The sequence below is a fragment of the Indicator indicator genome, chromosome 15 (genome assembly GCF_027791375.1).
Source record: "Indicator indicator isolate 239-I01 chromosome 15, UM_Iind_1.1, whole genome shotgun sequence".
In the NCBI taxonomy this organism is placed as follows: Eukaryota; Metazoa; Chordata; class Aves; order Piciformes; family Indicatoridae; genus Indicator; species Indicator indicator.
The window spans coordinates 19,930,831-19,956,161 of record NC_072024.1 but is presented as its reverse complement, the minus strand read 5'-3'; the positions used below and the strand labels follow the sequence as shown (position 1 = coordinate 19,956,161).

At 55.3% G+C, this 25,331-nt stretch overlaps 3 protein-coding genes across 4 annotated transcripts in view; 1 reads left to right on the top strand and 2 right to left on the bottom strand.

The window, feature by feature from the left end:
* The window catches only part of RNF123 (ring finger protein 123), a 48,633-nt gene extending 26,601 nt beyond the window's left edge, over window positions 1-22,032 (top strand). Inside the window, exons 31-38 of the mRNA XM_054387326.1 lie at window positions 5,203-5,342; window positions 5,528-5,716; window positions 7,735-7,810; window positions 9,382-9,466; window positions 21,028-21,170; window positions 21,540-21,634; window positions 21,743-21,828; window positions 21,914-22,032. Of these exons, the coding sequence (XP_054243301.1) occupies window positions 5,203-5,342; window positions 5,528-5,716; window positions 7,735-7,810; window positions 9,382-9,466; window positions 21,028-21,170; window positions 21,540-21,634; window positions 21,743-21,828; window positions 21,914-22,013 (914 nt within the window). The 3' untranslated portion in view covers window positions 22,014-22,032. The remainder of the gene's footprint in view (window positions 1-5,202; window positions 5,343-5,527; window positions 5,717-7,734; window positions 7,811-9,381; window positions 9,467-21,027; window positions 21,171-21,539; window positions 21,635-21,742; window positions 21,829-21,913) is intronic.
* On the bottom strand, window positions 17,679-19,211 carry AMIGO3 (adhesion molecule with Ig like domain 3). Its single transcript, XM_054387327.1, has one exon. The coding sequence runs from the start codon at window positions 19,209-19,211 to the stop codon at window positions 17,679-17,681; it is 1,533 nt and encodes a 510-aa protein (XP_054243302.1).
* A 463-nt stretch (window positions 22,033-22,495) lies between the features above and the next one.
* On the bottom strand, window positions 22,496-24,775 carry GMPPB (GDP-mannose pyrophosphorylase B). 2 transcript variants are annotated; one of them, XM_054387344.1, is made up of 8 exons: window positions 24,647-24,775; window positions 24,490-24,570; window positions 24,367-24,415; window positions 23,502-23,803; window positions 23,350-23,428; window positions 23,128-23,255; window positions 22,778-22,972; window positions 22,496-22,669 (listed from the first exon to the last, which is right to left on the bottom strand). In XM_054387344.1, exons 1-8 carry the CDS (start codon window positions 24,773-24,775, stop codon window positions 22,496-22,498), a joined length of 1,137 nt encoding a protein of 378 aa, XP_054243319.1. The 2 variants fall into 2 exon arrangements, with proteins under 2 accessions (XP_054243319.1, XP_054243320.1); XM_054387345.1 differs by having other exon boundaries at window positions 22,496-22,627; window positions 22,790-22,972.
* Between the last annotated feature and the right edge of the window lie 556 nt (window positions 24,776-25,331).

The following is a 25,331-nucleotide window of genomic DNA, read 5'->3' as shown; positions in this document are numbered from 1 at the left end:
GTTTGCTGGTGACATGGATCACTGCATGCCCAGCTTACCTCTTTCAGTGCTGTTTGATCACCACTGAGCAGCAGCTGTTGCACATCTACATCTGGATCCTGAGATGAGTGTTGGGTGGAACTCCTTTGCTTCTCAGCCTGGTCCATTCCAGACTATCCTTCTCTGTGCTCAAGCTCTGCTGTAAAAGCTGCAGCATCCAAAGCCCTTCTTGGGCTGCTGGCCGAGAAATCTCACAAACAGCCCTGTTATAAATCTTCCTGGCTCATTAGCAGACTATTAAGTACATCATTATCTTCCTGTGATGAAAGTACATGACCCTGCTTCTTCACAATTATCTAGTGGAAACACTTGCTGAAGGTGCTGCTGCTGTACAGTTATCTGGCAGGAGCACTTACTGAAGGCTTCCACTGTGTCTGCTTTATTAATTTTTAACTCCCTCTATTAGTGGACCTCTGCTGCTCTTAGACTTTCTCCCATTACTAATTTTTTAAATAATTACTAGAATTTTTTCCTGTTGTTGAAGAAACTTGGCATGTAGCATACTCAGCCAGGATGTTGCTTTTATGTCTTCTCCTTCTATCACCTCTTTTCTCCTTGTTTTCACCAACCACTGGCTGTGTTTGCTTATATTCACTTCACCTTTTACATTTTAACTGAACGTCTTTGCTTCATCCTGATCTGGGTGAACCTTTCAACCCAAGTGCTTGCTGTAGCACTGGGGCTTTCTGGCTGCCTAATAATCTTCTTCAAGGCCTCTGTGTTTTTATTCACTACTTCCCACCCACCTAGATGTGGGATTTTTTTTCCCCTTCTGACTATTTTGCTTATAGTGGGGAAGTTTCTGTTGTGGAAACATCAGATGGAACTGTAACCACTTGGGGCCATGCTCTGTTGCCTACATTAAATGTACTGAGGTCATATTTTCTGGCCTTGGAAAACCACTGATCTCTGTTCCAATGACTGATCTTTATCTGTCATGGTAAAGGCTAAGCCAAGATTGAGTGGCTTTTGTATTAGGGAGTTATAAATTGTAGAAACTCTTAATGACACACTGTTGCCAGGATCAAGAAAATAACCACCTCAGTGAATATCCACAGCCTCCCTGTGAAGTGAGGTCCCTGTGGGAGGTGGCACATATCAGGGCTGTGTTGTTACCCAGAAGGCAGGTCCCAGTGGTAGCTGGGACATGAAGGAGGGGGGGGGAAATGCCTCAGCAAAGGTGAACATCTTGCAAATGAAGATGAACACAGCATCAGGGGTGGGGTCTGAATACCATTAATGATTGCCCCGTGAAGAACCTCATCTGGGAGCTCATGTAAGGGACATAGCTACTTTTGTTGTATTTTAGGGCTGGTTCCTTATGTTGTTTTCAAAAGCCAAGGAACAAAAGGGAGTCCTCTCTTTCCCAGGTTTAGCTTAAAAACGTTAAAAGACTGTACATAACTCTCAAGAAGTTTGACCAGAGGCACCACATTTTAAAGCTTTTATAAAGTGACACAGTCTTTGCCAGCAGCAGTGAAAGCATTTAAGAACCTAGTACTAGAGGTTTGGAGCAAATTCACAGCACTTATTGGAAAAAGACCATGAGGAAGTAGTCATTGGCTAAAAGTCAGGGTAAAACAAGTTATTACAAGCATAAGACAATCCTTCAAAAAACCAAAGCTGCCCTCAGATGAAGGAGGCTTTGGCTGGGCACTTCATGTTGAGATCCATCCTGACTTGAAGTGTTGGTAAAAGAGGCTTTGGCAGCAGCCCAGCAGGACAGCCCTCAGAGCTCGTCCTTGCCTAAAGCTGCTTCAGAGCTAATAGGTCAGCAGTTTTAATAAAAAGCACTTTTTACACATTGAAAGGAGGTGGGGGGGAAGGATTGCAGGGTGGGCTCAGGACCTGTCTATGCAGTCTCCTGAGAAAAGAGCCGTGGTATTTGAAGTCTGACCTCCCCAGGGCCAAACAAAGGGGTGGCACCTTTCCTTGAGCTGCTGAAGACACCCTCCTCCCACCACCCACCTCTTAATTATAGAAAGAACCCTCACCTGTCTCCTGTTCAAGCTGGCATCCTACAAACCCCCTTTTTGGGATTGTGCCTAGACCATTGTTTCCTATCCAGGAGTGATATGTGGGGTTGTTCTATCCCAGATGCAGATTTGTATCCTTGTTGAAGACTGGGGGAAAAAAAATCTGATCATACTCGTGTGTCTGAGGCTGGCTCTAGCACACCAGACACAGCCTGTTTGTTGTCATCCCCAAATCAGTAAGAATCATAGAATCAACCAGGTTGGAAGAGACCTCCAAGATCATCCAGTCCAACCTATCACCCAGCCCTAAGCAATCAACCAGACCATGGCACCAAGTGTCTCATCCAGTCTCCTCTTGAATGTCTCCAGCGATGGTGACTCCACCACCTCCCCGGGCAGCCCATTCCAATGGGCAATCTCCCTCTCTGTGAAGAACTTCCTCCTCATATCTAGCCTGTACCTCCCCTGGCACAACTTGAGACTGTGTCCTCTTGTTCTGCTGCTGGTTGTCTGGGAGAAGAGACCAACCCCCACTTGGCTACAACCTCCCTTCAGGTAGTTGTAGACAGCAATGAGGTCTCCCCTGAGCCTCCTCTTCTCCAGGCTAAACACCCCCAGCTCCCTCAGCCTCTCCTCACAGGGTTTGTGCTCCAGACCCCTCCCCAGCTTCGTTGCCCTTCTCTGGACAGGTTCCAGTACCTCAACATTTCTCTTGAATTGAGGAGCCCAGAACTGGACACAGTACTCAAGGTGTGGCCTGACCAGAGCTGAGTACAGGGGAAGAATAACCTCCCTTGTCCTGCTGGCTACACTATTCCTGATCCAGGCCAGGATGCCTTTGGCTTTCCTGGCCGCCTGGGCACACTGCTGGCTCCTGTTCAGCTACTATCAACCAGCACCCCCAGGTCCCTCTCTGCCTGGCTGCTCTCCAGCCACTCTGTGCCCAGCCTGTAGCACTGCTTGGGGTTGTTGTGGCCAAAGTGTAGAACCCTGCCCTTAGCCTTGTTAAATCTCATCCTGTTGGCCTCTGCCTACCCATTGAGCCTGTCCAGGTCCCTCTGCAGGGCCCTTCTACCCTCCAACAGGTCAACACCTGCTCCTAACTTGGTGTCATCTGCAAACTTACTGATATGGACTCAATTCCTTCATCCAGATCATCAATAAAGATACTGAATAGGAAAAGGTGTGCTGTGCCCCATTGTTCATCACTGACAGAGAAGACAATGAGATGGGCTCTAGTGTTGACTCCTGGGCTTTTCCACTTGTGCCTTGCAACCAGCAAATTCCTGAAGATCTTGAGCTAGAAATCCTGCAAAAGGGTTATCCTTGAACTGTCACCCTGTTGTAATCTTCTGAAAAACACCAGTTTAGTGCTCAGTCAAAGCAACAAATTACACAGCAGCAATTAGGAAGAAAGGATAACAGAATAAAACCAAACCACTTTATGCCTTGGTGCAAATCTGCTGCATGCTTGTGGTCTGGGTGCTGAGTGCACTTCTGATTCCAACTTTCCAAATCAAATCTGGGAGAACTGGCAAGGCTCAGGGAGGGGTGGCCAAGGGGACAAAGACGTGACAGTTTCTGGAGCTGTTCCTATTGGAAAGGTCTGAAATCATGCCTAGCTGTAAGAGGTGACTGAAGAGAAGCATCTCACTGTCTTTCCCACCAGAAGGGGCTTGCAGAGAATAAACATTATCAAATAAAGCAAATAGGAGCCAAGTTCATATCCAGATTCCTCTTGCTACACACAACTGAAATGTTGCTCCAGGACATGTTCAATGCTAAAGACTTACACAGTTTCAGGGGACCCCGGGCAAGAAATCCACAAAGGATGTCTGGCTCAGGCAGTCCCTGAGCCACGAGTAGCCGAGGGCTAGGAAAGCACTTGTGGGTAGGAGTACAACATCAAAGATGTTTGTTGTGATGAAATCCTTCCTAAAGATGTGCTTTTAGGCAGGATCAAAGCTAGGATGCTGGCCTGCCCAGAGCGATTTTGCACTGTGAGACATCAGCACTTGTCCTCCAACAGCAGATGCTCATTGTACTTGCTAGTGGGTATTTACAGAATGATTTGTCCTGTTCCCATTGGAGCTGATGGTGTCCTGCCACCCCTCTCTGGCTTTGCTAATCCCAGTTGCCAATCTGCCTGTAGTTGTGCCTCGCTTCTCAATCCCTAGGGATGTGATGTTTCCTTTGCCCATGCTAGACATTCAAGCAGGCCGCCACCCCTTCTGCAAGACCTTCTGCAGCCACAGCACAGCTTGTTCCTCTAGGCACCACAGTGCTGGTGCTGACAGAGTTTTCACTCTGGCTCTTACTGATGGCTTTTAGTAGAAAGAAATGTACTTTTTCCCCTGTATTGGGTAAATCTACTCAAGTCTCTTCCTCCAAGCCCTGAATTTTAGCCTGTGTTTTGAACTCTGATGCCCTTCCATCATAGTGTTGAATGTTTTTGGAAACTTCTCACTTGACAGTGGGTCTTTCTGCTGGTGAGAAGTGTCCGTGCCATTTGTGCCCCTTTCCTTTCCCTGCCTGTCCGTGGGGGCTGGTGCCCCATGCAGCCCTGACTGTGTTTCCTTGCTGCTGGGTCTGACCCCATCTGAGCTCACTTGATAGTGAAAAAGATGCCACAAACCACAGGGATGTGTCTGTGTTGGGGCTGAACCTGGCCAAGGGGCATGGATGCCTCTGCCTGAGCCTGTCAGGACAAAGCCACTCACAGCTCCATGCAGAAGCCTCTCAGGAGTGGAATTTACTAAGTACCTTCCTCCCTGGATGCAGGCAGATGGGCACAGGCGGGCAAGGCCAGGGGTGGCCGTGCTGGCTGTGGGCAGCTGCTGCCACATTGGTATCAGGAGCAGTCACTGCTGAGCTGACCGTGGGCTTCTGCAGAGCTGAGCGGGAGGGATGCGGAGCTGCAGGGCAGTGCTTCTGTGCACAGGGACAGCAGTGGGCATGCAGGGCACTTCCCTGGCTAATTCAGGCTGGCATTGCTTGGAGGCCCAAGAGGCGAGAGTGCTGCTCAGAATAGCCCTTGCACCCTGCCTCCCTGTGCCCTGCCACCTGTTTACTGTAAGACACAAGCCAACATTTACCAAGGCCAAGATGTGGCTCCCAGCCTGCCTTTGCCACCCATCCATGGGCACTCTGGGACCAGGCCACTGAGGCTGTCGCTGTCTGGTTTCAGAGCCATGTCCCTCCACCTTGCTGCAGCAGCACATGGCAGACCTGCTCCGCAGCGACCGTGACCTGGCCCCCAGCTTCCTCAACAGTGTCCTCAACCAGCTGAACTGGGCTTTCTCCGAGTTCATCGGCATGATTCAGGAGGTGAGCGTACCACCCAGGCCTGTGGGGCTTGCCCCTTGATGGATGTCCATGTCCTGTACACAGCAAGGCTTGAGACAAGGCTGGGTGTGCAGTGGTTCCCTGGCACACATGGGAGCTGAGCTGGGCCGGGAGTCACGGCCCTCCTGGGAAGGGCAGCTTGTTAAGCCACCTCCGTTGCCTGGCAGATCCAGCAGGCAGCAGAGCGCTTGGAGAGGAACTTCGTGGACAGCCGGCAGCTGAAGGTGTGTGCCACCTGCTTCGACCTGTCGGTGAGCTTGCTGCGGGTGCTGGAGATGACTGTCACGCTGGCACCGGAGATCTTTCTCGACTGGAGTCGTCCCTCGTCGGAGCTGCTCCTTCGGAGGCTTGCCCAGGTACCATCCTTCAGCAGGGTGTGAAGCAGCCTCCTCTGAAGGGCCTCTGGGGGACCTGTTCTCCAGATGTGCTCTGAAGTGGGGGATCCTGCTGCAAATCTGTAGTACTTATGGTTCCTACTTAAAGCTTCAAAGAGCAACTAAGCTGGTGAAGGGCCTTGAATGCAAGTGTTACGAGGACAGCTCAGGGAACTGGGGTTGGTTCATCTTCAGAAGAGAAGGCTGAGGGGAAACCTCATCACCTTCTATGACTATTTGAAAGGAGGTTGGAGCAAGGTGGAGGTCAGCCTCAAGTTTTTCCACTGGAAGGGTTATCAGGTACTGGAACAGCCTGCCAGGGAGGTGGTGGAGTCACCATCTCTGGAGGTATTTAAAAGACTTGTGGATGAGGTGCTGAGGGATGTGGTTTAGTGGTAGTGGCTTAGCAGTGGTGGTGGGATTGCGAGCTCTAGGCAAGCAGCTGGACTTGATCTCAAAGGTCTCTTCCAACCTGCACAATTCCATGATTCCACAGCAAACCCAACTGCTGCAGAACAAGTGGTGCTGCCTAAAATCTCTGCTTATTAACCGCTCTCCTCCCTTGCAATGAGCCTGGCCACAGCTGATTTCTGCCCTACTGGGAGGAAGGCTATCTAAATCTTCCTTCAGAGAGGCTGTGGCCAATTTTTTCCACTCAGTAAATGCTGAATTCTTCTGTGACAAGCAGCACCATGAAATCTGGAGAGGAGGTGTGGTAAATCTGAGCAAAGTGCTGGGGAAGGTCTATCTGGCTGCACAAGGAACGTGCCCCAATGTTTGGGTAGGTGCCTTGGACCTTTATGCCTCAGTCCTAGAATATGGTTTTAGAATATGTCTCCGCTTCCTGGCCAGGGTTACCAGAAAAGCCTTGTTCCGACCACAACACACCTTAAGCTCCAGTAGACTAGTTTCTATTTTGAAGCTTGAGCAGCCCAGGAAAGCTTTGAGGACAGGGAGCTCTTGTAATAGCCAGCCTGCTGGGGAACAGTCACAGATACCTCACCTGTTCTGCAAGGGCTGGCTTATTCCAAGGGCTGAGGCTCAAGTCTGAGCAGACAAATCAAGAAAAGATAGAGTGAGGTCCAGTACAGCGATTGTGAGGGAAGGTGTCAGCCTGGGATCCTGGGATTTCTGTAGGGGTCATTGCATGAGGAGGAAAGGAAGGGGGCCTTGGCAAGTGGTTTAGGAAAGCTGGGGAATAGGCAGCAGGAAGCAGGGTGCTGCAGTATCCCCCTTGCACCTTGGTGCTACAGTAAAGCTGTGCCTCACAGAGGGATGCAGTGTCCTGCTCCTTGTGTATGAGGGCAGCAGGGAGAGAAGATGCTGCATCTGAGAGATGGCACTCAGCTTGCAGCAGTTGTCAAGCCTGGGGCAGTCCCTGCTCATCCCCCTGGGAGTTTGGGTGAGAGCTAATGGTGGCTAATTGAGTCTCTTCACATCTGATTCCTTCTCTGCTGGTCAGAGGCAGAAATTTCTGCCTGTGATGATGTTCTTGTCAAGCAGATCTCTCTCTGTACTCATCCTGTGCTTCAGGGCTGGTAGGTCCATCCTGCTGCCAGCTCCAGGCAGGGCAGGACCTGGACTGTGGTTCACCCTGCTGACACTGCTTTTGTCCACAGCTGCCAGCTCACTCTTCACAGACTGTGTCTGTCTTTGGGACTGTAGCTTCTGCTTGCCAAGAGCTTTTATCCACAGAAGTAGCTTGGCTTCTGTAGATGAGATTCAGATTTAGGTGGAATATGCTGAGATTCAGGTGTCTTGAGCTCAGACTGACTCTTCCCTGGAAAGTCTGGGTCTGGTAGAACCACTGAGGAGTGGTGCACCACCTGTGCCAGGGCCAGGTTAGGTCTGTGCTGTGAGCCTCCCACTGTGTATCAGCGAGCTCCCAAGCACTGAGCCTGAACTAGAAGGACGTGCTGCCCCAAAGCATTCTCTCTGGATGCTGCTCACAGAAAGGCCCTTCCAGAAAATACAAAACCTCTCTGCATTTCCCTGCACAGCTCTTGAACCAGGTGCTGAACCGGGTGACAGCTGAAAGGAACTTGTTTGACAGAGTGGTCAACCTCCGTCTGCCAGGTGAGTCCTTGCTTCATCTCTCTGCCCCTCTCTATTGAAAACATGCTGGAGGGGAACCTTGGGGTGGCTTGTACTGAAGGTGTGTGAGGTGGCACTTTGGGATATAGTTTAATGGCCATGGTGGTCTTTGGTCTTAGATTGAGGGTTGGACTCTATGGCCGCAGAGGTCTTTTCCAACCAAAACACTTCTATGATTCTATGGTCAGACCTCAGGCCTGGCAGGCTGCCACAAAAGTGCAGTTTTCAGAAGCCATGTAAATCCTCCAGGTAGACATGAGCATTGGACATGAACCTGGAAAGAAGCTCTGTGGAAGAATACTTGGGGGTCCTGGTGGACACCAGGATGACCAAGAACCAGCAATGTGTCCTTGTGACCAAGAAGGCCAGTGGCATCCTGGGGTGTGTCAAGAGGAGTGTGGCAAACAGTGTGGCAAACAACATGGCAAACTTTGCCCTTATCTGGAGTATCATGTCCACTTCTGGGCTTCTTGGTTCAAGAAGGACAAGCAATTGCTTGAGAGAGTACAGCAAAGAGCTACAAAGTTGATTAGGGGACTAGAACGTCTGTTTTATGAAGAAAGGCTAGGGACTTGTTGCTTTTTAGCTAAGAGAAAACTGAAGGGGGACCTTATCAATGCTTATAAATACTTAAAGGGCTTGTGTCAGGAGGATAGGGCCAGTCCAGTGACAGGGAAAGAGATAATGGGCACAAACTTGAATACAGGAAATTTCATCTAAGCATGAGGAGGAACTTTCAGGGTGATGGAGCACTGAAATGTGCTTTCCAGAGATGTGGTGGAGTCTCCATCTCTATCTACAGTCATTCAAAATCAGCCTGGACACTGTCTAGGCAGCTGAAGGTGAACCTCTGTCAGGGGGATTGGACAAGATCTCCAGAGGTCCCCTCCAACCCCTATAAATTCTGGGATTTGTGCTCTTCCTAGGCCCTTACCCTCTGTCTAGCCATCCCCTCTTGTTCCCTCCAGGATTTCTGTCCTCATGAGGCAGTGAATGCACAGGTCTGGCTGCATGTGGTAGACGTGGCAGCTATGCTGTGCTCCGATGGGGAGAGGTATTTTGCTAGATGCTGATCCGACACAGGTTAGGTGAGAGCTGTTTGAAAGGCTCAGAGCCCTGGAAAGATTGCAGTTTAGGTAGCAGGTTGGTTGCCATGCTCTGCATTAAGTGAAGGAGCACTGAACTGCTCCATTCTCAGCAACATCAGTGCCCTTCCTTGTGGAGATGACCATGAGCAGCCTGTTAGCAGAGACTGGCTCCACATGCTGTGTTGGGGCATCCTGTATTTCCCATATAGAAGCTGGATTTTCCTGCCTGCTTAGGAGGGCATGGACCACCTCTCCTGTGGTTTAGAAGAGGCAGGGGCTGAGTCTGGGGTTCCCATTAGTGGGAAAGACTTCTCTGTCCTTAGCAAAACCGCAAGACCCACTGGAGAGACCAAGTCATGGTTCCTACCTCCTGGGCTGCACTGCCACCAAGTCTGGAAGTAATGGTGCCACCCTGCTCTGCCTGTGTGGTGGCACTGGCTCTGTCTTTCTCTCTTGCTTCCATAGGGCTGGAGAGTGTGGACCATTACCCAATCCTTGTGGCTGTGACAGGCATCCTGGTCCGGCTGCTCGTGGACACTGATGTTCAGGGGTGAGTGGATTTTGACTTCCAAAGTATGGAGTTGTCACACATGACATTGCTTTGGGCACTGACATTGCTTAGCCAGTGCTGTGGAAGGTGTTGTGATGTGAGTGATGTGAGTATGTGGGGACCAAATGAGGTGAGGCAGATGTGCGTGGAGTATGTTAAGAGCCAAGGAGCTACGTGCCTCTGCAGCAGCTTCATCCCAGTGCTACTGCAGGGTGCAAAATTCCATCCTGTGATGCAGAGAAGTCCTGGTGAGAGGCAGCTATAAGGTGCTGTGCTATCAGCACATGTGTTCCTTCCTCCCCAGGATGGGGTCTGGCACTTTATGTGGCAGGACAGCTGCTCTCCAAAGCGGTGAACTCCACATGTGCTGATGTAGGCAAAGTGCTGTGACACACAGCAGTGGGTGCAAAGGAGTTTGTTAAAGCTCCTTCACTCTGGATACATCTTGGGGGGGCATCAAAATACACGCAGCCTGTCCAGACCTGTGGCACAAGGTTGAGGCACGTCTTATCCAGCCACTTAGGTGATGCTGATTTTTGGAGGAAGAGCATCTCCCTGTGTTTATGGTGATCAGCTATTCAAAGAGACAGCACTGGGGGAATAATGTGGCTGGACAAAGCCACAGCTGATCTGCTAGTTTGTGTCTCTACCCAGTCCTGCAAAGCAGGGTTATTCTGGCATCCTGTGCAGCTCTGCCTTCGCTACCTCCTGGTGTCATTCATAGGTGTCTTGTCTGGCCACCATGCCCTGTAGGGTGCTGAGGGAGATGGAGCTCTTTTGTCTGCACTGCACATCCTGCTTGCTTTCATGTTTGGAGAACATGATAGTCTCTGGCTTTGCAGAGAGCAGAGCCCCATCTGGCCAAGCATCTCAGCCCTGCAGCCAGTCTCTCAGCTTCTTCTCTCAAGGACTTGAAGATACACACAAATATATCTAATTATATCCTCCCTCCCGTGGCTGCTGCACCAGTCTCACAGCCCCAAGTGCCACAGTGCCAGGAGCTTACCACAAGGTCATTCATCAATGTCCCTTCTGGACTGTGAGCTGGGGTGGATTTTGCTTACCCTCAGAAGAGCAAACATCATGAATTTCATGTCACAGCTAGACACTTCTTTCTGGATGGAAGGTGATAAAGCAGTTCCCTGCATACCAGGATGACAAGTCCTTCTCTGGCTCCCTGTTCCTTGAACATCTGTCCTGGGCCAGGTGACTTGTAGAGTTAAATGAGGATAAAGCTCTTTTTCTGGCCCTCAATTTAGCAAACTCTGAAGAATGCTGGGAAGATGCTGTGATAACACTCACATCCTTCCTGGCCTGCAGGGAGTCCTGGGGAGACAGAAAGCTTCCAGACTGTGTTTCCTTTACCTGAAAAGCCATTTGAGCTGTGGGTTGGTGAAATCCAGGCAGCCAGTGTCACGGGGTGGGACAGTGCCACTTGGGCTGTACATTGCCAAGTGGCACTGTCCCCTCTCTGCCAACAGCACCCTTCATGCCTTGGGCAGCAGCAGGCTGTGTAGTCTCAAACCAGAGGTGCCATATCCTGTGGTGTGTGGTCGGGAAGTGGCAAGTGTCTGACTGATCTTCAAGGGCTTTGCAGTCGCCTCCTTGGGCACTGGAAAGCAGAAATAAGCACAAACCAGGGGAATGATGTGAGAAGAGCATTGTGTCCTTATGGTGAACCTAGCTGAGCAGGAGAAGCACAAGGTGGAACGGGAGGAAGCCCAGGGAAAAATGCCTATAAAACAAAATGCTCCAATGGATTTTGCAAAGCCCTGCACTAAATCTGTGGTTTGATGCTTCACTGATCTATAAAAGGCAAGGAAATGTTGCAAGGGAGATATTGAGGTCAATCAAGACAAAAGAACTGAGGCTGATGACTTGGTGACCCTCTACCATACCCAGACAGGGAATGGGCAGCCTGATGGTAGAGATCAGCGTGGCCACAGGCAATATACCTCATGGGAAGGGAAAAACCATCCAGCCACCCTCTGAATTGAAGACCAGGGTGCAGGTGTTGTACCTGCTTACAGAGTGGTTCTGCTGCCTGCAGGCTCGCTGCAAAGCAGCAAACAGGGAAGGGATGGAGAGAAAGAGCAGATCTGAGAGGAAACACAGAGGCTTCTCTGCTGCCTTTGTGTTCCTCAGGGGTTCAGTTGTGGCTTGATCCTGTGTGCAGGTCTCTTGGTGCCAAAGCTGCAGGGTGCTGAGGACTGTGGGGTGTGGCTGAGGTAAACAGAGCCCCATAGGGGTGTCCTCCCCAGTCTCCCAAAAACCAGGAAGGTCAACAACAACTGGCCCAGTGAAATCTGTTCCAGGTCCTATTTGGTAATTCCTAGATTGCCAGCAAACACTAACAGAGAGAGATTATCCAACCCACATTTGCACATGGGAGCTTCTTTGTGGGAATTACCTGGGACACTAACTGTTACCCTGTGAGGAGGTTCTGCCCAAGAGGATGAAGACAGGGGGCAGGACCTTGGCTGCAGTTTTTCTGGTTGCCTCTAACCCAGTGAGCTGATCCTGTGCCAGGCACTTGGTTGGAAGGTGCTGCAAAGTTTGGCCTGGGAAAGAGAGGGTGGGTTCATCTGGATGTGAAGGAATGAGGTCCCAGTAATAAGGTCAAAAGGTTCTAGTTGGGAAGGAGTAAGTAAGGAGGGCCCTGCTGACTTATCCAGCTGTGTTATCAGGATACTGCTAGATGCTTTGGCTGCTCCTGGCTCAGCACAGGGCACTCAGCAAGTCCTCTAGCTATGGACTCCTGGCATCAGAGCCATTAAGCACACGAAAAGGGAGCAGTGCCAGGCTGGGATATGATGAGGCAGCTGATGCATTGTACTCCTTGGTCCCTGGCTGTACTTTTGAGAGGGAAGAAAAGCATTTCCTCATGGGGTCTGGCAGGACTGCTCGTGCTGCTGTAGTGAACCAAAGCTTCAGTGCCCACCTCCTCTGGCCTTACTGACCATTGTAGCAGGGCCTGGGGATTTCATGGCTCAGGTCCCTCACTTGATGTAACAAACTTCACAGATGGGTGGAGCAGAATTAGTGCAGAATACAGATGGGGAACTGCTAGCTCAAGCTGGAGTCCTTCAGCAGAGTTCCCAGACAGGAGTGTGGCAGTTGCCCTATTTCCCAGTAGAGCAGCTGCCTGTCACTTGAGGGCTTGCAGAGGGGGAAGCTAAACCCTCTCTGCAGGCAAGACTGAGGTGGCCTGGCACTGCTGTCTCACTTGGTTTAAAACTATTTTGGCCTCTGTAGTGTCAGGAGGCCTGAGCAGTCCCAAAACATGATTTCCCCTCGCAGCCCTCAGGTCTGACAGCAGTTGGGCAGCACCTTTCTTCCAGGGAGTCTCCCCATCAGTAAGGATGAGGAGCAGGGATGCCCACACACTGCTTGTTTGGAGGCCCTAAGGACTGAGCCCTGGCTTTGGGAGGAGGAGAGGGAAGGCAGGATCTGACAGGCTGAGCCAGGAGTAGGGTTGAATCGTTGGGTCTGCGCCAGAGACCCTGGCTGCCTTCAGCTGGTATCATTCCCTCTTTGTCTGCTAAATAATTGAGCAGATATTCTATTCTTTGGAGTGAGCTAATGGAGCAACATTGGCCAGAGCTTCTGTAAGGATCCTGGTGAGAGCAAGCAGCAAGGGAAGGGGTGAGGCCCAAAGGTGAGACTGTTGGTCCCTTGCAGATGAGGGCATGTTGTCATTAGTACTGGACACATAGGTTGAAAGAGGCTTTGGGTAAAGGGAGTGGCCATCCTAGAGCTGAGGTGAGCCAGGTAGTGCTGAGCCCTTGGCCACCCTTCCACTCCTTGTGCTTCCCCTGTGCCTCATGGACATCATGCCCTCAGAGGCAGGGGAAGCGAGGTCAGGCAGTGCAGTCCCCAGCCCTGCCTGCGGCTGATGCCTGCATTGTGAGTCTGGAGGGTTAGGGCATGTGCAAGGATCCAGGAAACTTGTCTGCACTGCAACTGTGCAAGAAAAGACCTAAGCAGCCTTCAGGGTTTGTCTCCGAGGGACTTCTGCCTGAAAGATGGAGGAAATAGAGGGAAGAGCACTGTGGTCACCAGGACCATGGTGGTACCAGCCAGCAGAGCAGAGAACAGGGTTCCTGGACTAGGAACAAACATGCTGTGCCAGTGGAATGCTGAGCACAACCCAGCAGGACCTGCCAGGAGGAGCAGCACTGAGCTGATGTGATGTTGGGGTAATTCTGGCTGGCTCTCCTCTGCACAGTGCAGATGGGGGCAGAGGGATGGCCTGCAGGAGGGAGGAAGTACCCTGGGAGAAATAACACACTTGTGAGCAGGAAGGTGAGGAAGCATGAGGCTGGGGAGCCAAGGCAGGCTAAGCAAACTCCATTCAAATTGCAAGATGGTTTTGGGCACACCTCCACTGGAAAAGTCACAGAAGATCCCAGTCTGCAGGTTGCTAAACTCAGCAGGACCTTCCATCTGCATATTTGAGCACTGCTGGGACCCTGGGGACTTGGCTGGTCCCCACTGGACACAGCAGCTCTCTGCAGTCCTCTAGAACACTAATTACTGATCACTTAAACACTCAATGCTTCCTCAACACGTATTGATGAACGAGCTGTCGTGGACAAAGGTGCAGGAGTAGAGATTTCATGGATCACTGAGTCCAGAGGAATCCTTACTGCCTTGCTTTGAAAGCTCAGAAAACAAGTGGTGCTCAGGCGTTGCAGGCATAGCACGTTAGGATGAGCATGAGCCAGAGCGTGAAGGAATGAGTAGCTCAGACCTAGGGTTCATGGCTGCAAGCAGAGTCTGACCTTACTGATCTTACAGTTTTTACAAACTGCTGTCTCTGAGCACTGCATCCTGGGCAGGGGGACTGCCAAGGCTGGGATCTCCCAGTCCGTTGGGGCTGTAAGGCACATGCTGGGAGGCAGGAGTAGGCTTCATGCTAGCCAGCACCAGGCTTTCCTGCTTCAAACTCTCTGGAAAACTCTGATCATAAGGGAAGGATCCAGGGCCAGACATGGATATTGTGTGTCTAGCCTTGGTGGCAGGAGGACAGGAAGTGACTGGCATTCAGTGTGCCTGTGTTGTCCTGCCTAATACGTGAAGTGCCAGGAGAGACAGGAGTCAACACTGGAGACTGGTCCTCAAAGCTGATCCTTATCCTGCTGTGTGCAGATGCAGGTCCCTGCGTGCCAGGGATGCCATGCTTTGTGTTGACCCACTGCTTCACCCTACAGAGTCAAGCAGTGGAAGGCCAGTTTGGCAGCAAGCTGGGGCTGTAGTGGTGCAGATGGCAGCTGAGAGAGGATGGTAGATTCCTCAGGGACCATCCATTATGTTTTCCAACTCCTGCCTGTCAGGGAGGCTGTGCCCCTGGGTAGGTTGTTCCTTGCTGAGGCAGTTTGCTTTTCAGGCTACTCAATGAACTGCTTCAACAGTTCAGATGGCCTTGCCTTGCTTGCTGGAACAGTACTGTGGTGTGGGGTCTGTTCTGAGCATCAGAAAGGTGTGAAATGCAGGATTTTCCTGGGTAAAGGTGGTGGGGAACCTCAGATGTGCTGTCCCTGACAGAGTGGAGCTCAGCCTTCCCGCAGGGATAGGAGAATTGCAGCCAGCCTAAAAGAGCTCTCCTGGGTTTCTCCAGGCTGGTGTGTCCCTGGAGGGACCCTTAGGAACTTTTTTTACACTCCGAAGTTGTCCTGAGCTTTCCCTAAGCTTCAGTCATCAGCCTCAGCTGAGGATGCTGGTTTGCAGGAGCATTAATGCACGGGAAGCTGGTGCTAGCACCGGGAGGGGGAGGGTTTGTGAGGAAACCTATGAGGACAGCAACAGCAGAGCAGTGGGTGGGTAGCACTCACTCCAGGTGCTGGAGCCTGGAGAAACGCTTCACCTTTCTTTCTGGGGGACTATGTGGCACTTATATGTGGCATGTGCTCCAGCATGGGTGCAGCACCATCTCAGCAGGCTTGGGGCAATGACCTTGCCAAATTTGGACCTGGGCCCTGGCAGCTGGGTCTCTTTTCTAGACAGTTCCAAGGAAAATTCAAGCCGTCCTTTCCTCAGGATCCCAGCCTGGGTGCAAAGCCAAGGTGCAAAGCTAAGGCATGGCATCGCCTCAGCTCCATCCACAAGGGGCAGGGTGCCAGTCGCCTCCCCTTTCCGTGCTGAAGCACTTCGCACTCGCCGGCAGCAGCCCGGCACGGCCGGCTCAGCGTTCCGGGCTCGTCAGCAGCGCTGTGCTGACGCGAGGCGACAGGGCTGGCAGCGGCAGGCGCGGGCCGCCGGGGCGCATCCCGCCGGGGCCCTGTAGCTCCGCGCCCCGCCGGGGCCTGTCGTTCCGCATCCCATCGCCTGCACCCAGCGGCGGCCGCGGGCTGCGCGGCGGCGGGGCACGGATCTCATGAAGGTCAGCGTCGGGAAGGGCGCTAGGAGGCTCTGCTTGTCTCAAGAGAGCTGTTCTCTCGAATGCTCTCTCCTCCTTGAATGGAGAGGAGGTTCTGACAAGTACTTTGGGTAAGGTTGACTCCTTGCCGGGAAAACAGCTGCTTGTTTCCTGGCTGGAAAACTTGAAGGCTGGGTGCTAGCACTGTTCCAGTGCTGCAGGGACTTTCATCTCCCTCTAAGCAGGTCTTGGGGCTGGAGTGCATGGTCATTGGAGGCTGCAGGTTGTGGGGAAGGTCTGCGAGGGATCCTGGTCCCCATTTGTCCTGCTTGGGCTGTGTCTGAGTAGTGCTTCTGCCAGCCCCATGGCTCTGGCGTCTCCTATGGTGCAGGTGACAGCAGCATGCTGTATCCCCTATGCTGCAGGTGATGGTGGCCAGCAGATGTGGGGGACACCCTTATCTCTCTGGAGCATCAAGCACAGACAGCAGACCTACTCTCCGTGCCAGGGCTATGAAAAGCTGGGTGCTGGGGAAAGCAACACAGGTGACCTGTGAAGTGGGGACTCTGACCACAGAGGGTGCTGGAATTCAGTCAAAGATAGGGCCAGTGCCATCCTGAGTGCATCTCCTCAGAGTTCCTGTCTCCTGCCTCTCAATCCTGCTTGTTCCTTTTGAGTTCTGGATATGCCCTTGTGTCTGTTGGTGGTGCTCCTTCCCCACTCCCAGGCATCACTCTGGAGACCTGCCCTCCCAGGAACAAGCCACTGGATGTTCCTCTTGCACCAGCCCCAGATCACCAGCTCTGTCTCAGCACATTTAACCCCCCTCGCTGAGTCCACCCTAACGGTGATGGGAACAGAGACCACGAGCCTGGCGTGAATCACCTGGCTCTGTGTGCTAGGCCAGCAGGAATTCAGGGCTCCCTCAGACCCCACCACTGCACCCATGGGCTGCAGGGTGGCTGCACACTGCTGCCCTGCAAGGGCAAGGAGACACTTAGCCCAGCATGAGCTTAAAAAAATAGGCATTTTTATTCCAATGTAACTAGAGAATTACGACCCAAAAGAGGATTACTCACATTTATCGATAGGCTGTGATTAGATTACTGCCTAAATAGCCGTGCTTTCGCAGCGCGTTTGTCCGCCTCAAGGAGAAGCAGCGAAGGAGGGTGGTGCAGCCGAGCCCTCTGTGTCCTTGGTGGCACAGGGAGCTCTCAGCAGTGCGGGCCAGGTGCTGTGCCATGGCACCTAGTCCTGCCTTGACTATTTACAGCTTCTTGGGGAGCAAAAGCTTGTCACGTTTGCTTGGCTGTGTGGCTGGTCAGGTGCTGAGCTCCACCTTCCTGTGTGGCCATGTTCAAGGACAGGATTCATACCTTGCAATGGGGTCATGTTCCCCCTTGTCCCAGCCACAGCGGCACAGGCTGGGAGAAGATGGTGGCATTGCCATCCCTGGGGGCCTTTATCACAGTTATTCTTTGGCTGGAGGATCCATTACAGTGGCACCAGGTTGCATCTCACATGCCTGGTCCGTGGCAGACACTGGCCCCAGAGTCACTGTTAGGGGGTTTGGCTGCCTGAAGGAAGTGGGGGTTCCTCAGGTGTGCTGGGTTTGTCACTGTTACCCCTGTGCCAACAAGGCTCTTGGCAGTGGCTTATGCAAAGAGCTTTTGCCAGGCACCAACATCCCCTCCCCGAGTGGAGCTCATGGCTGAAGCAGCTGTGGGTGATGCTGATCACCTTGTGGGTCGTGTTCGAAGCTGGGAATTCAGGGTGTCCAACAATCCTGCCTCTAGCAGCAGTGGAGGAGAAGAGTTCCCAGGAGGCTCTGGCTCTGCTCCCAGCTCTGCCCCACTATGACACAATGGGGGTGTCTGAAAAGACAGAGCTGATGGACTCCGAGTCTGACTTGAGCTGCAGGACCTTGGGGTGCTTGGGGTCAGGGAGGTCCTCGCCGAGGGCCAGGCGGATCTTGCCGTTCTGCGTGTCCCTGACAGGCTCAAGGAAGACCACATGCTTGTTGGCGCTGGCCTTGCGGTTTGGGCCGTCAGTGGCGGGGGGAGTGGTGCTGAGGATGGAGGACTGGGCACTGCACTCCTGCGGGGGGCTGAGAGGAGCTGGCTTCTTGCAGCAGCTCAGGCAGCGGCAGGGGGTGAGGTACAAGTAGATGATCACGAGCACCAGGCTCACAATGCACCCCAGCAGTGTCGTGAGGCCAGTGCTGAAGGTCTCCCCGTCTGGCTTGGGGTAGTGCACTGTCACATTGACTTCACACAGCCTGCTGAAGTTGCGGGGGCTGTGGATGGCCAAGCCTACATAGACCCCCGAGTGCCAGGGCTTGGCCATGGCAATCTTTAGGCTGCCATTGCGGTAAACCTCCAAGGAGCGGTTGCTGTTCCCTGGGTGTTTGATGGGCTCGTGGTGAGGAGAAATCCACATGTAGGTGGTGGCTGAGGCTGGCAGGCTGGTGTTGCAGGTGAGCAGGAGGGTCTGGCCCACCATCACAGGGGAGGGCACAGGGTGGGTGTCTTCAGGGCTCACTGAGCAGTTCTCAAACACGTGGTTGTATTTGAGGAACTTGATCAAGGAGCGGGGCACGTTGTCAGACACCTTGCAGGTGTGTTCCTCAAAGAAATCCTTCACAGAGCTGAAACCTCGCTGCTTCCAGCGCTGGAGCATCAGGTAGAGCGGGCAGCTGCACCTCACAGGGTTGTTGTGCAGGTACAAGCCGTTCCTGATGTTTTCTGGCAGAGCTGCCAGCTCCTCCACGGGGATGCTGCTCAGGCTGTTGGAGGACAGGTCCAGCGTGCGGAGGCTGTAGTTCCCCAGCCCCTGAACGGAGTGGAAGGGGAAGGTGGTTAGGTTGTTCCAGCTCAGGTAGACTTTCCGCAGGCCGCTCAGCTTGGTGAAGGCGTTTTCATCCACTCGTGTGATGCGGTTGTTGTAGAGCAGCAGCTCCTCCAGGCTCACCAGTGCATCAAAGTAGTGCATCTCAACAGCCTGCAGGTGGTTGGAGGACAGGTCGAGGTGCCTCAGGGAGGAAGCGTTGTGGAAAGCCTGCGGAGAAAGGTCCTTAATCTGGTTGTGGCTTACGTGGAGGGCCTCAAGGTGTGGGAGGGCAGCCAGCCAGCGATCATGGAGCTGGGTGAGGGCATTGTGGCTGAGGTCCAGTGTGGTGGCAGTGGGTGGCAGCACCCGGGGCACGTGCTGCAGTGTCTGCCGGCTGCAGCTGAGCAGGTCGGAGGTGCAGATGCAGGCGATGGGGCAGCTGCGGGGCAGTGGGGAGGTGTGGGGAGCGTGGCCGTGGGCACACAGCTGGAACAGCAGCAGCACCACCAGCTTCACCACCTGAGGCCAGAGCAGATCTGTGGGTGCCTGCAGGGACATTGTGTCAGGCATGTGCCTCTTGTGCAGCTCAGCAGCACAGCCCAGCTTGACGGGGTGTGAGAAGCGTGCCGCGGTCCTGCCCTCTCTCCCCCTGTGCTGGCTTGGTAGAGAGGTCCTACCAAGCGCCCACAGATGCCCCTTTGAACCCCACAAAGCAGGATCCGTATTCCAGCCTTGGGGCTTGAAAAGAGTTCAAGGGCAGCATCACCCTGCCCAGCTCTGCCGTGCCTCACCCTGGCTGCCCGTACCTGTGCTCTGCTCTGGCTGGCCGTGGGCTGCCCAGCACCCGAGTGCCGTGGGGTGGGAGCTGGCGTCTGCCGTCAGGGCTCTGAGACACTCCAGCGTTCCGGGGCTGTGCTGGGGACTCGGCGAGCGGCTTGCATCCTCCCGCTGCTGCGCGTCCCTGGAGCACGAAGTTTCTCACGGCTCAGCATCCCCATGCTCCGGAGTCTGGTGAGCACCATCCGGCTCCTTCCCGGCCAGCCGCATCTCCCCAGGAGCAGAGCTCGCTGCGGGAGCGCGGTCCCTCTCCTGCCCCTATTTATGACCGTGCTGGCAGCTCACAGCCTGTGGGCCGGGCAGGATCCCATTGGTTCTGGCATGGGGGGTGGTGGCCGCGGTGGTGGCTGTGGCCATGGTTGTTCTGTTAGTGGGCAGGGCGATGCACAGCCGGCACCAGCCCTGCGTGGTGGCTTTTCCTCAGGGTTGTTCAGAACCACTTCACCAACCCTCCGACCTTACTGGTGTGAAGCCGCTGTCCCTCCCACTGGAGAGGCGCAGCCTGGAGCGGCTGGAAGCTGTAAGGCGACAGCGATGGAGCAGGGCTGTGCTGGCTGCTCCCCCTCTGCTCAGCCTCTGGCAGGACGCTGGAATAAACCCAACCCCTCACCACTTCTGGGAGCCCATTGTGGCTTGTCCTGCACCCAGCCTGAGAGAAGGGATGCTCGTCATCCCCTCCCTGCCCTGGTGCTCAGCACCCACTCATGGTCCTTCATGCTGCTCTCATTGTCACCAACCCCTGCATGAGATGGCAGCGATCTTTCGGCTCCTCTGGCTTACCCCATGGCAGAGGGGCTTCTGCAGGGATGAGTTGCCACAGGGTGAAAGACAAGATGCCCAGGAGTTATCCAGTTAGTGGGAAGTTGAAAGGCGGGCTGGGGAATTGGTTTCCATTAGAGCAGCAGAAGAGCTCATTTGGCTGCGGCAGCTGCTGGGAGGCAAGGGGCTGTTAACCCCTTGCACCCCGGCCCCAGCTCAGCCTGTGCAGCCAGGTTGCTTCCCTGTTCTGCTTGCCTGAGGACCAGCCATGGAGCCAGCACTGTGCCTTACTGAGTGCCATAGCACTGGGGTCTGATGGAGATGCCTATTAAGATGCCCTTCATCTGTCCCTGCTGATGTTTGAAGCCAAGGACAGCCACGACTACTCCGTCCTGCCTTGTTGGGCAGCCACTTGCCCTGGGAACACCCTTGGTGTAGGGAGTACAGCCCCTGGCATGAGGCAACTGCTGCAGCCGCTCTCCTGTCACCTTTGTGGTGCTGTGAAGCGAGGATGGTGCTGGCTGCTTCAGCTGCCTTGAAGCTCCCTGGGCTCACCAGGCAAGGGCTGCAGCCTCAGCAAGTGCTAATGCACCGTATCGATCCCTAGAGCTGCTGAGCTGGGGGCAGCAGGAGGAGGATGGCTGCTGCCCTTCAGCTGCATTCCAGCAGGTTTCCTTGCCTCCATGCTGCAAGGAGTCATGCTGCTGGCTGGGGCTGCAGGGTGGTGGCCTTGTGACCGTTTTACTCAGGACAGAGGCCAGACTATGCTTCTCCACAGGGCTGAGCGTGCGACAGCGGTGCTGCTGGCGGACCCCTGCTTCCAGCTGCGCTCTATCCAGTACCTGCTGGGCCATGCTGAGCCCTCGGCCCTGGCAGCTGCTGCCCTGACTGCAGACAAGCGCCATTTCTCTCTGCACACCTGTAAGTGTTCTTGCTGCATGGGGACATGGGCTGTGGCCACCGTGGGGCTATGGCTGGGACAGTGGGGGCTGGAGCTCCTGCCGTCTGTGACCCCCCTACAGCCTGTTAGCCCTGGGACAGGGGTCCATGGCTCTCCTGCTCTCTCCCAGTGGTTGGCATTTGGGATGGAGCTCTGTCTACTGCCTGCTTTTGGCAGCAGTTTTGTCCCTTTGTGGTGCACAGTGTCCAGACTGCTGATCCCAATACAGGGATTCTTGTCCCCAGCACCATGCTCCCTGGCCTGGCTGGTTCACAAGGACAGCTGCAGTCCCCCAGGACCTTGGGGGAGCCTGAGTCACATTCCCCCCACATCCACCATTTGTTTCACAGACACAGAGTACATCAGTGCTGAGGAACTGGCAAAGGTGGAAAAGATGCTGAGCCACCTGAGTGAGGAGTCCAAGCAGGCAGCTGCCACCACACTGGTGAGTCTCCCCCTGCCCAGTCCCTCTGTGTGGCAGTAGCCCCAGCACAGCTGCCCTGGGACATGGGGTTTTTGCTGGCATTGGTAACAGCCTGGTGTCTCCCACCAGCCCACCAGTGAGGAAGACCTGTGCCCAATCTGCTATGCACACCCAATCTCAGCCATCTTCAGACCCTGCTCTCACAAATCGTGCAAGTGAGTAGATCACATACGTGACCTCCACCAGGGTGGCCTCCCTATGCTGTGCTGGGGAGCACTCACACTCTTTCCTCTGTCCCAGAGCCTGCATCAACCAGCACCTGATGAACAACAAGGACTGCTTCTTCTGCAAGGCCACCATCACAGGGGTGGATGACTTCACCAAGCCAGCCAATTCTTAGCGCCCAGCCACACGCCACAGGCTCCCCAAGCTGAGCAACTGACTTCTCTCATTGCCTGCAGGGCCAAGACCCAGCACCGGCCACAGTGTGGGGCAGGGGGCTGCCGGGAGGTACAGGAGGGTAGAGGTGAGATCCAGTGCCAGGCTCTGGGCCCCATCATCCCCCTCACCCAGCACCCCTCTGTCCCACAGCCGTTCTCAGGGAGGGGAGCCCAAGCTCTGCGGCAGCCCCGGTGTCGGGGCAGGGGGGCCAGGCTGGGCAGTTGGGCTGTTAACTTGCCCCAGGCTGGGGGTTGACTTCATGAAATGCAGCATTAAATTATTCTTCCTTATGTGGTGCCCTGAGATGTGAGGACGGGAAGCCAGGCCAGCTCTGGAAAGCGACCCAGCGCTCAGGCTGCACTCAGATGATGCTCTGCGGTAGCTGGAAATATAAATATTTAATGCAAGCAGAGCCAGGAGTGCAGGGGGCACCACAGGCTGCTACATGATGATGCGCGGCTCTGGGACGGACTCGGTGATGGACTTGTGCGGCAGCACATTGGCCCCATTGAGGTAGAGCTCATCGTTGACGATGACGTCCTCGCCCAACACTGTCACGTTCTCCATGCGTACCTGCCCCATACAGGCTCCATCATGCCTGCCCCACTTCAGGGCCTGGTGCCGCACTCCTGCTCTTGCCCACTCGCACATCCCTCCGTCCCTTTGGCTGCAGCCAGGGGAGGTGGGAGGGCAAGAGCTGAGCCCCAAACCCTGCAGAGGCACCCATGTCCTCACCCACTGTCCCACGGAGCAGCTCCAGCCCACGATGCAGGACTCCAGCCAGGAGTGGGAGCGGATGCGTGCCCCCTCCAGCACAGTGCAGCGTTTGATGCGCACCCCGTCCTCCACCACCACACCGGCCCCAATCGTCACATTGGGGCCAATGACACAGTTTGCCCCAATCTTGGCACTGGGGTCCTGGAAAGAAGAGGGGCTGCAGCAGGGCCTATGCCACTCAGCCAGTGTGGGGACAGGAGGGCACAGCTCAAGGATGGCAGCAAGGACAGTGGTGGGAAGACACAGAGAACCTGTGACACGTGCCCAGGGCCAGTGTGCTGGGGGCTGGCACTTACCACCAGCACGTTCCCTACAACACCAGGCCCCGAGTGCAGCTTCTCTGGGTGCTGAGCCCGCAGCCACTGCAGGTACATGCACATGCCGGTGAGGAAGTCCTTTGGCTGCCCGATGTCCATCCAGAAGCCTGTGGGAACAATGCCAAGGTGACAGCCCTCAGCCTGGGGGTGACAGTGCAGGCAAGACACTGCCATGCGCACACACCACATGCAGAGCCTTACTCTGCAGCTCCATGGCATAGAGCTGCCCCTCCTGTGCCATGGCTGGGAAGATCTCCTTCTCGATGGAGGTGGGACGCAGCTGTGGGGATAGGGCACAGGGCTGAGCAGGGGGCCCAGGCCCCCCAGCCCAGCCCCAGCAGCCCAGCCCCTACCTGGATGCGCTGCAGGATGCCAGGGCTGAAGATGTAGAGGCCAGCATTGATCTTGTTGGACACAAAGAAGCGTGGTTTCTCCACGAAGCGGCAGATGCGGCCGGTGTCAGCCTCACTCACCACCACACCATACTTGGCTGGTTCCTCCACGCGGGTCACCACCAGAGAGCCCTCGCCACCATGCTGCCGGTGGAAACGTGCCAGCGCCGCGAAGGGGAACTCACAGATTACGTCGCTGTTGAGGACAAAGAAGGGCTCCCCGCCTTCGGCTAGCAGGTCCCGTGCCAGTGCCAGCGGCCCCGCTGCCCGGCCGTGAGTGACACCACAAGGATGGAGTGAGCCCAGTGCCCAGGTTCTCCTGGCACCACTTGTGACTGTCTCAGCATCCCTGCTCCCCACTACCCCTCTCAAAGCACTGAATCCTCAATTGGGACCCTCATCTGGCACTGCTGCCCTTGATTTTCCTCATCCTGCCCATACCCATCCTGGCACACCCACCCCTCCTAGATTCCTCAGCCCTCCCAGCCCTGTCCATCCATATCCACTCTCCTGTCCATGGTGTCCCCTTCCCAGGGACACCCTACCCATTCCCACCTTGCTGACCATGGCATTCCTTTCCCAGTTTCCCCCTGCCCATTCACCCCCACCCTCCTGCCCATGGTGTCCCCTCCCAGTATCCCCCAGTCCTGCCCACCCGTACCAAGCCTGCTCCCCATGGCTTCCTGCTCCCAGGACCCCTCAACCTGACTACATCCACCCTGGTGCCCATGGTGTCCCCAGCGTTCCTAGCCCCACCTGTACCCAGTGCAGTGTCCCCCCCGCAGCCCACCCTGCTGCCGCCACCCCAGCCCTGCCCGCTTCCTACCCGTGCCCAGCGGCTCCTTCTCGTGGGACAGGGCGATGTGGATGCCGAGCTGCGGGCACAGGGTGAGCTGCAGCTGCGGGGCGGGACTCTGGGAGAAGGCAGGGGGATGTGGGAGTCCCTTACCCGCTGCTCCTGCTCCCGCATGGCCGCCTCCAGCGCCTCCGACATGTAGCTTACGGCCAGCACCACATGGCTGACACCCGCCTGCGGGAGCAGGTGCGGCTCAGCCTGCGGCGGGGCGGCCCCCACGCCACCCCCCGCGCCCCGCGCCGGGCCCGACCTGCCGCAGCGCCTCCAGCTGGTGTAGCAGCAGCGCCTTGTTGCAGAATTCCACCAGCGGCTTCGGCCGGCTCAGGGTCAGCGGCCGCAGCCGCGTCCCGAAGCCGCCCACCAGGATGAGCGCCCGCATCGCCCCGCGCCCGCGACACGTCAGCGCCGCGCGCGCCGCCCGCGTCACCGCGACACGCCACGCCCCCGCCCCGGGTCCTAGCGCCGACCTCGGGTCTTGCCGCCCGCCCCGGCTCTTAATGCTGACGTCGAGTTCCAGCGCTAGCCCCGGGTCCTGCCGCTGGCCCTGATCTTAGAGCCGGCCTTGGGCCCAGCGCCCGCCCCAGATCCTACTGCCGGCGTCCCGCATCCTATGATCCAGGTCCTGGCGCCTGCCTCGCATCCTGCCTCCCGCCGCGGATGCGCCCCAGGTCCTAGCGCCGACGCTCAGGCGCTGTCGGCCGCCATGAGCTCCATCGCTCACGGAGGGGCACCACTCGCCTCCTGCCCCACCCCACCCGCTGCCAGGTCCGGTCACGGCTGCAGCCCGCCGCGCCCTGCGCGGGCCCCGGTGCTCCATCCCCCCGGGCGAGACGTGTTGGGAAGAAAGGCCATAGCTGACCCCTGCACCGGGGAGCAAGGAGGGTGACATGGATCCTGCCTGAGCCTTACCCGCACCCCCGTCCCCGGGGAAAGGC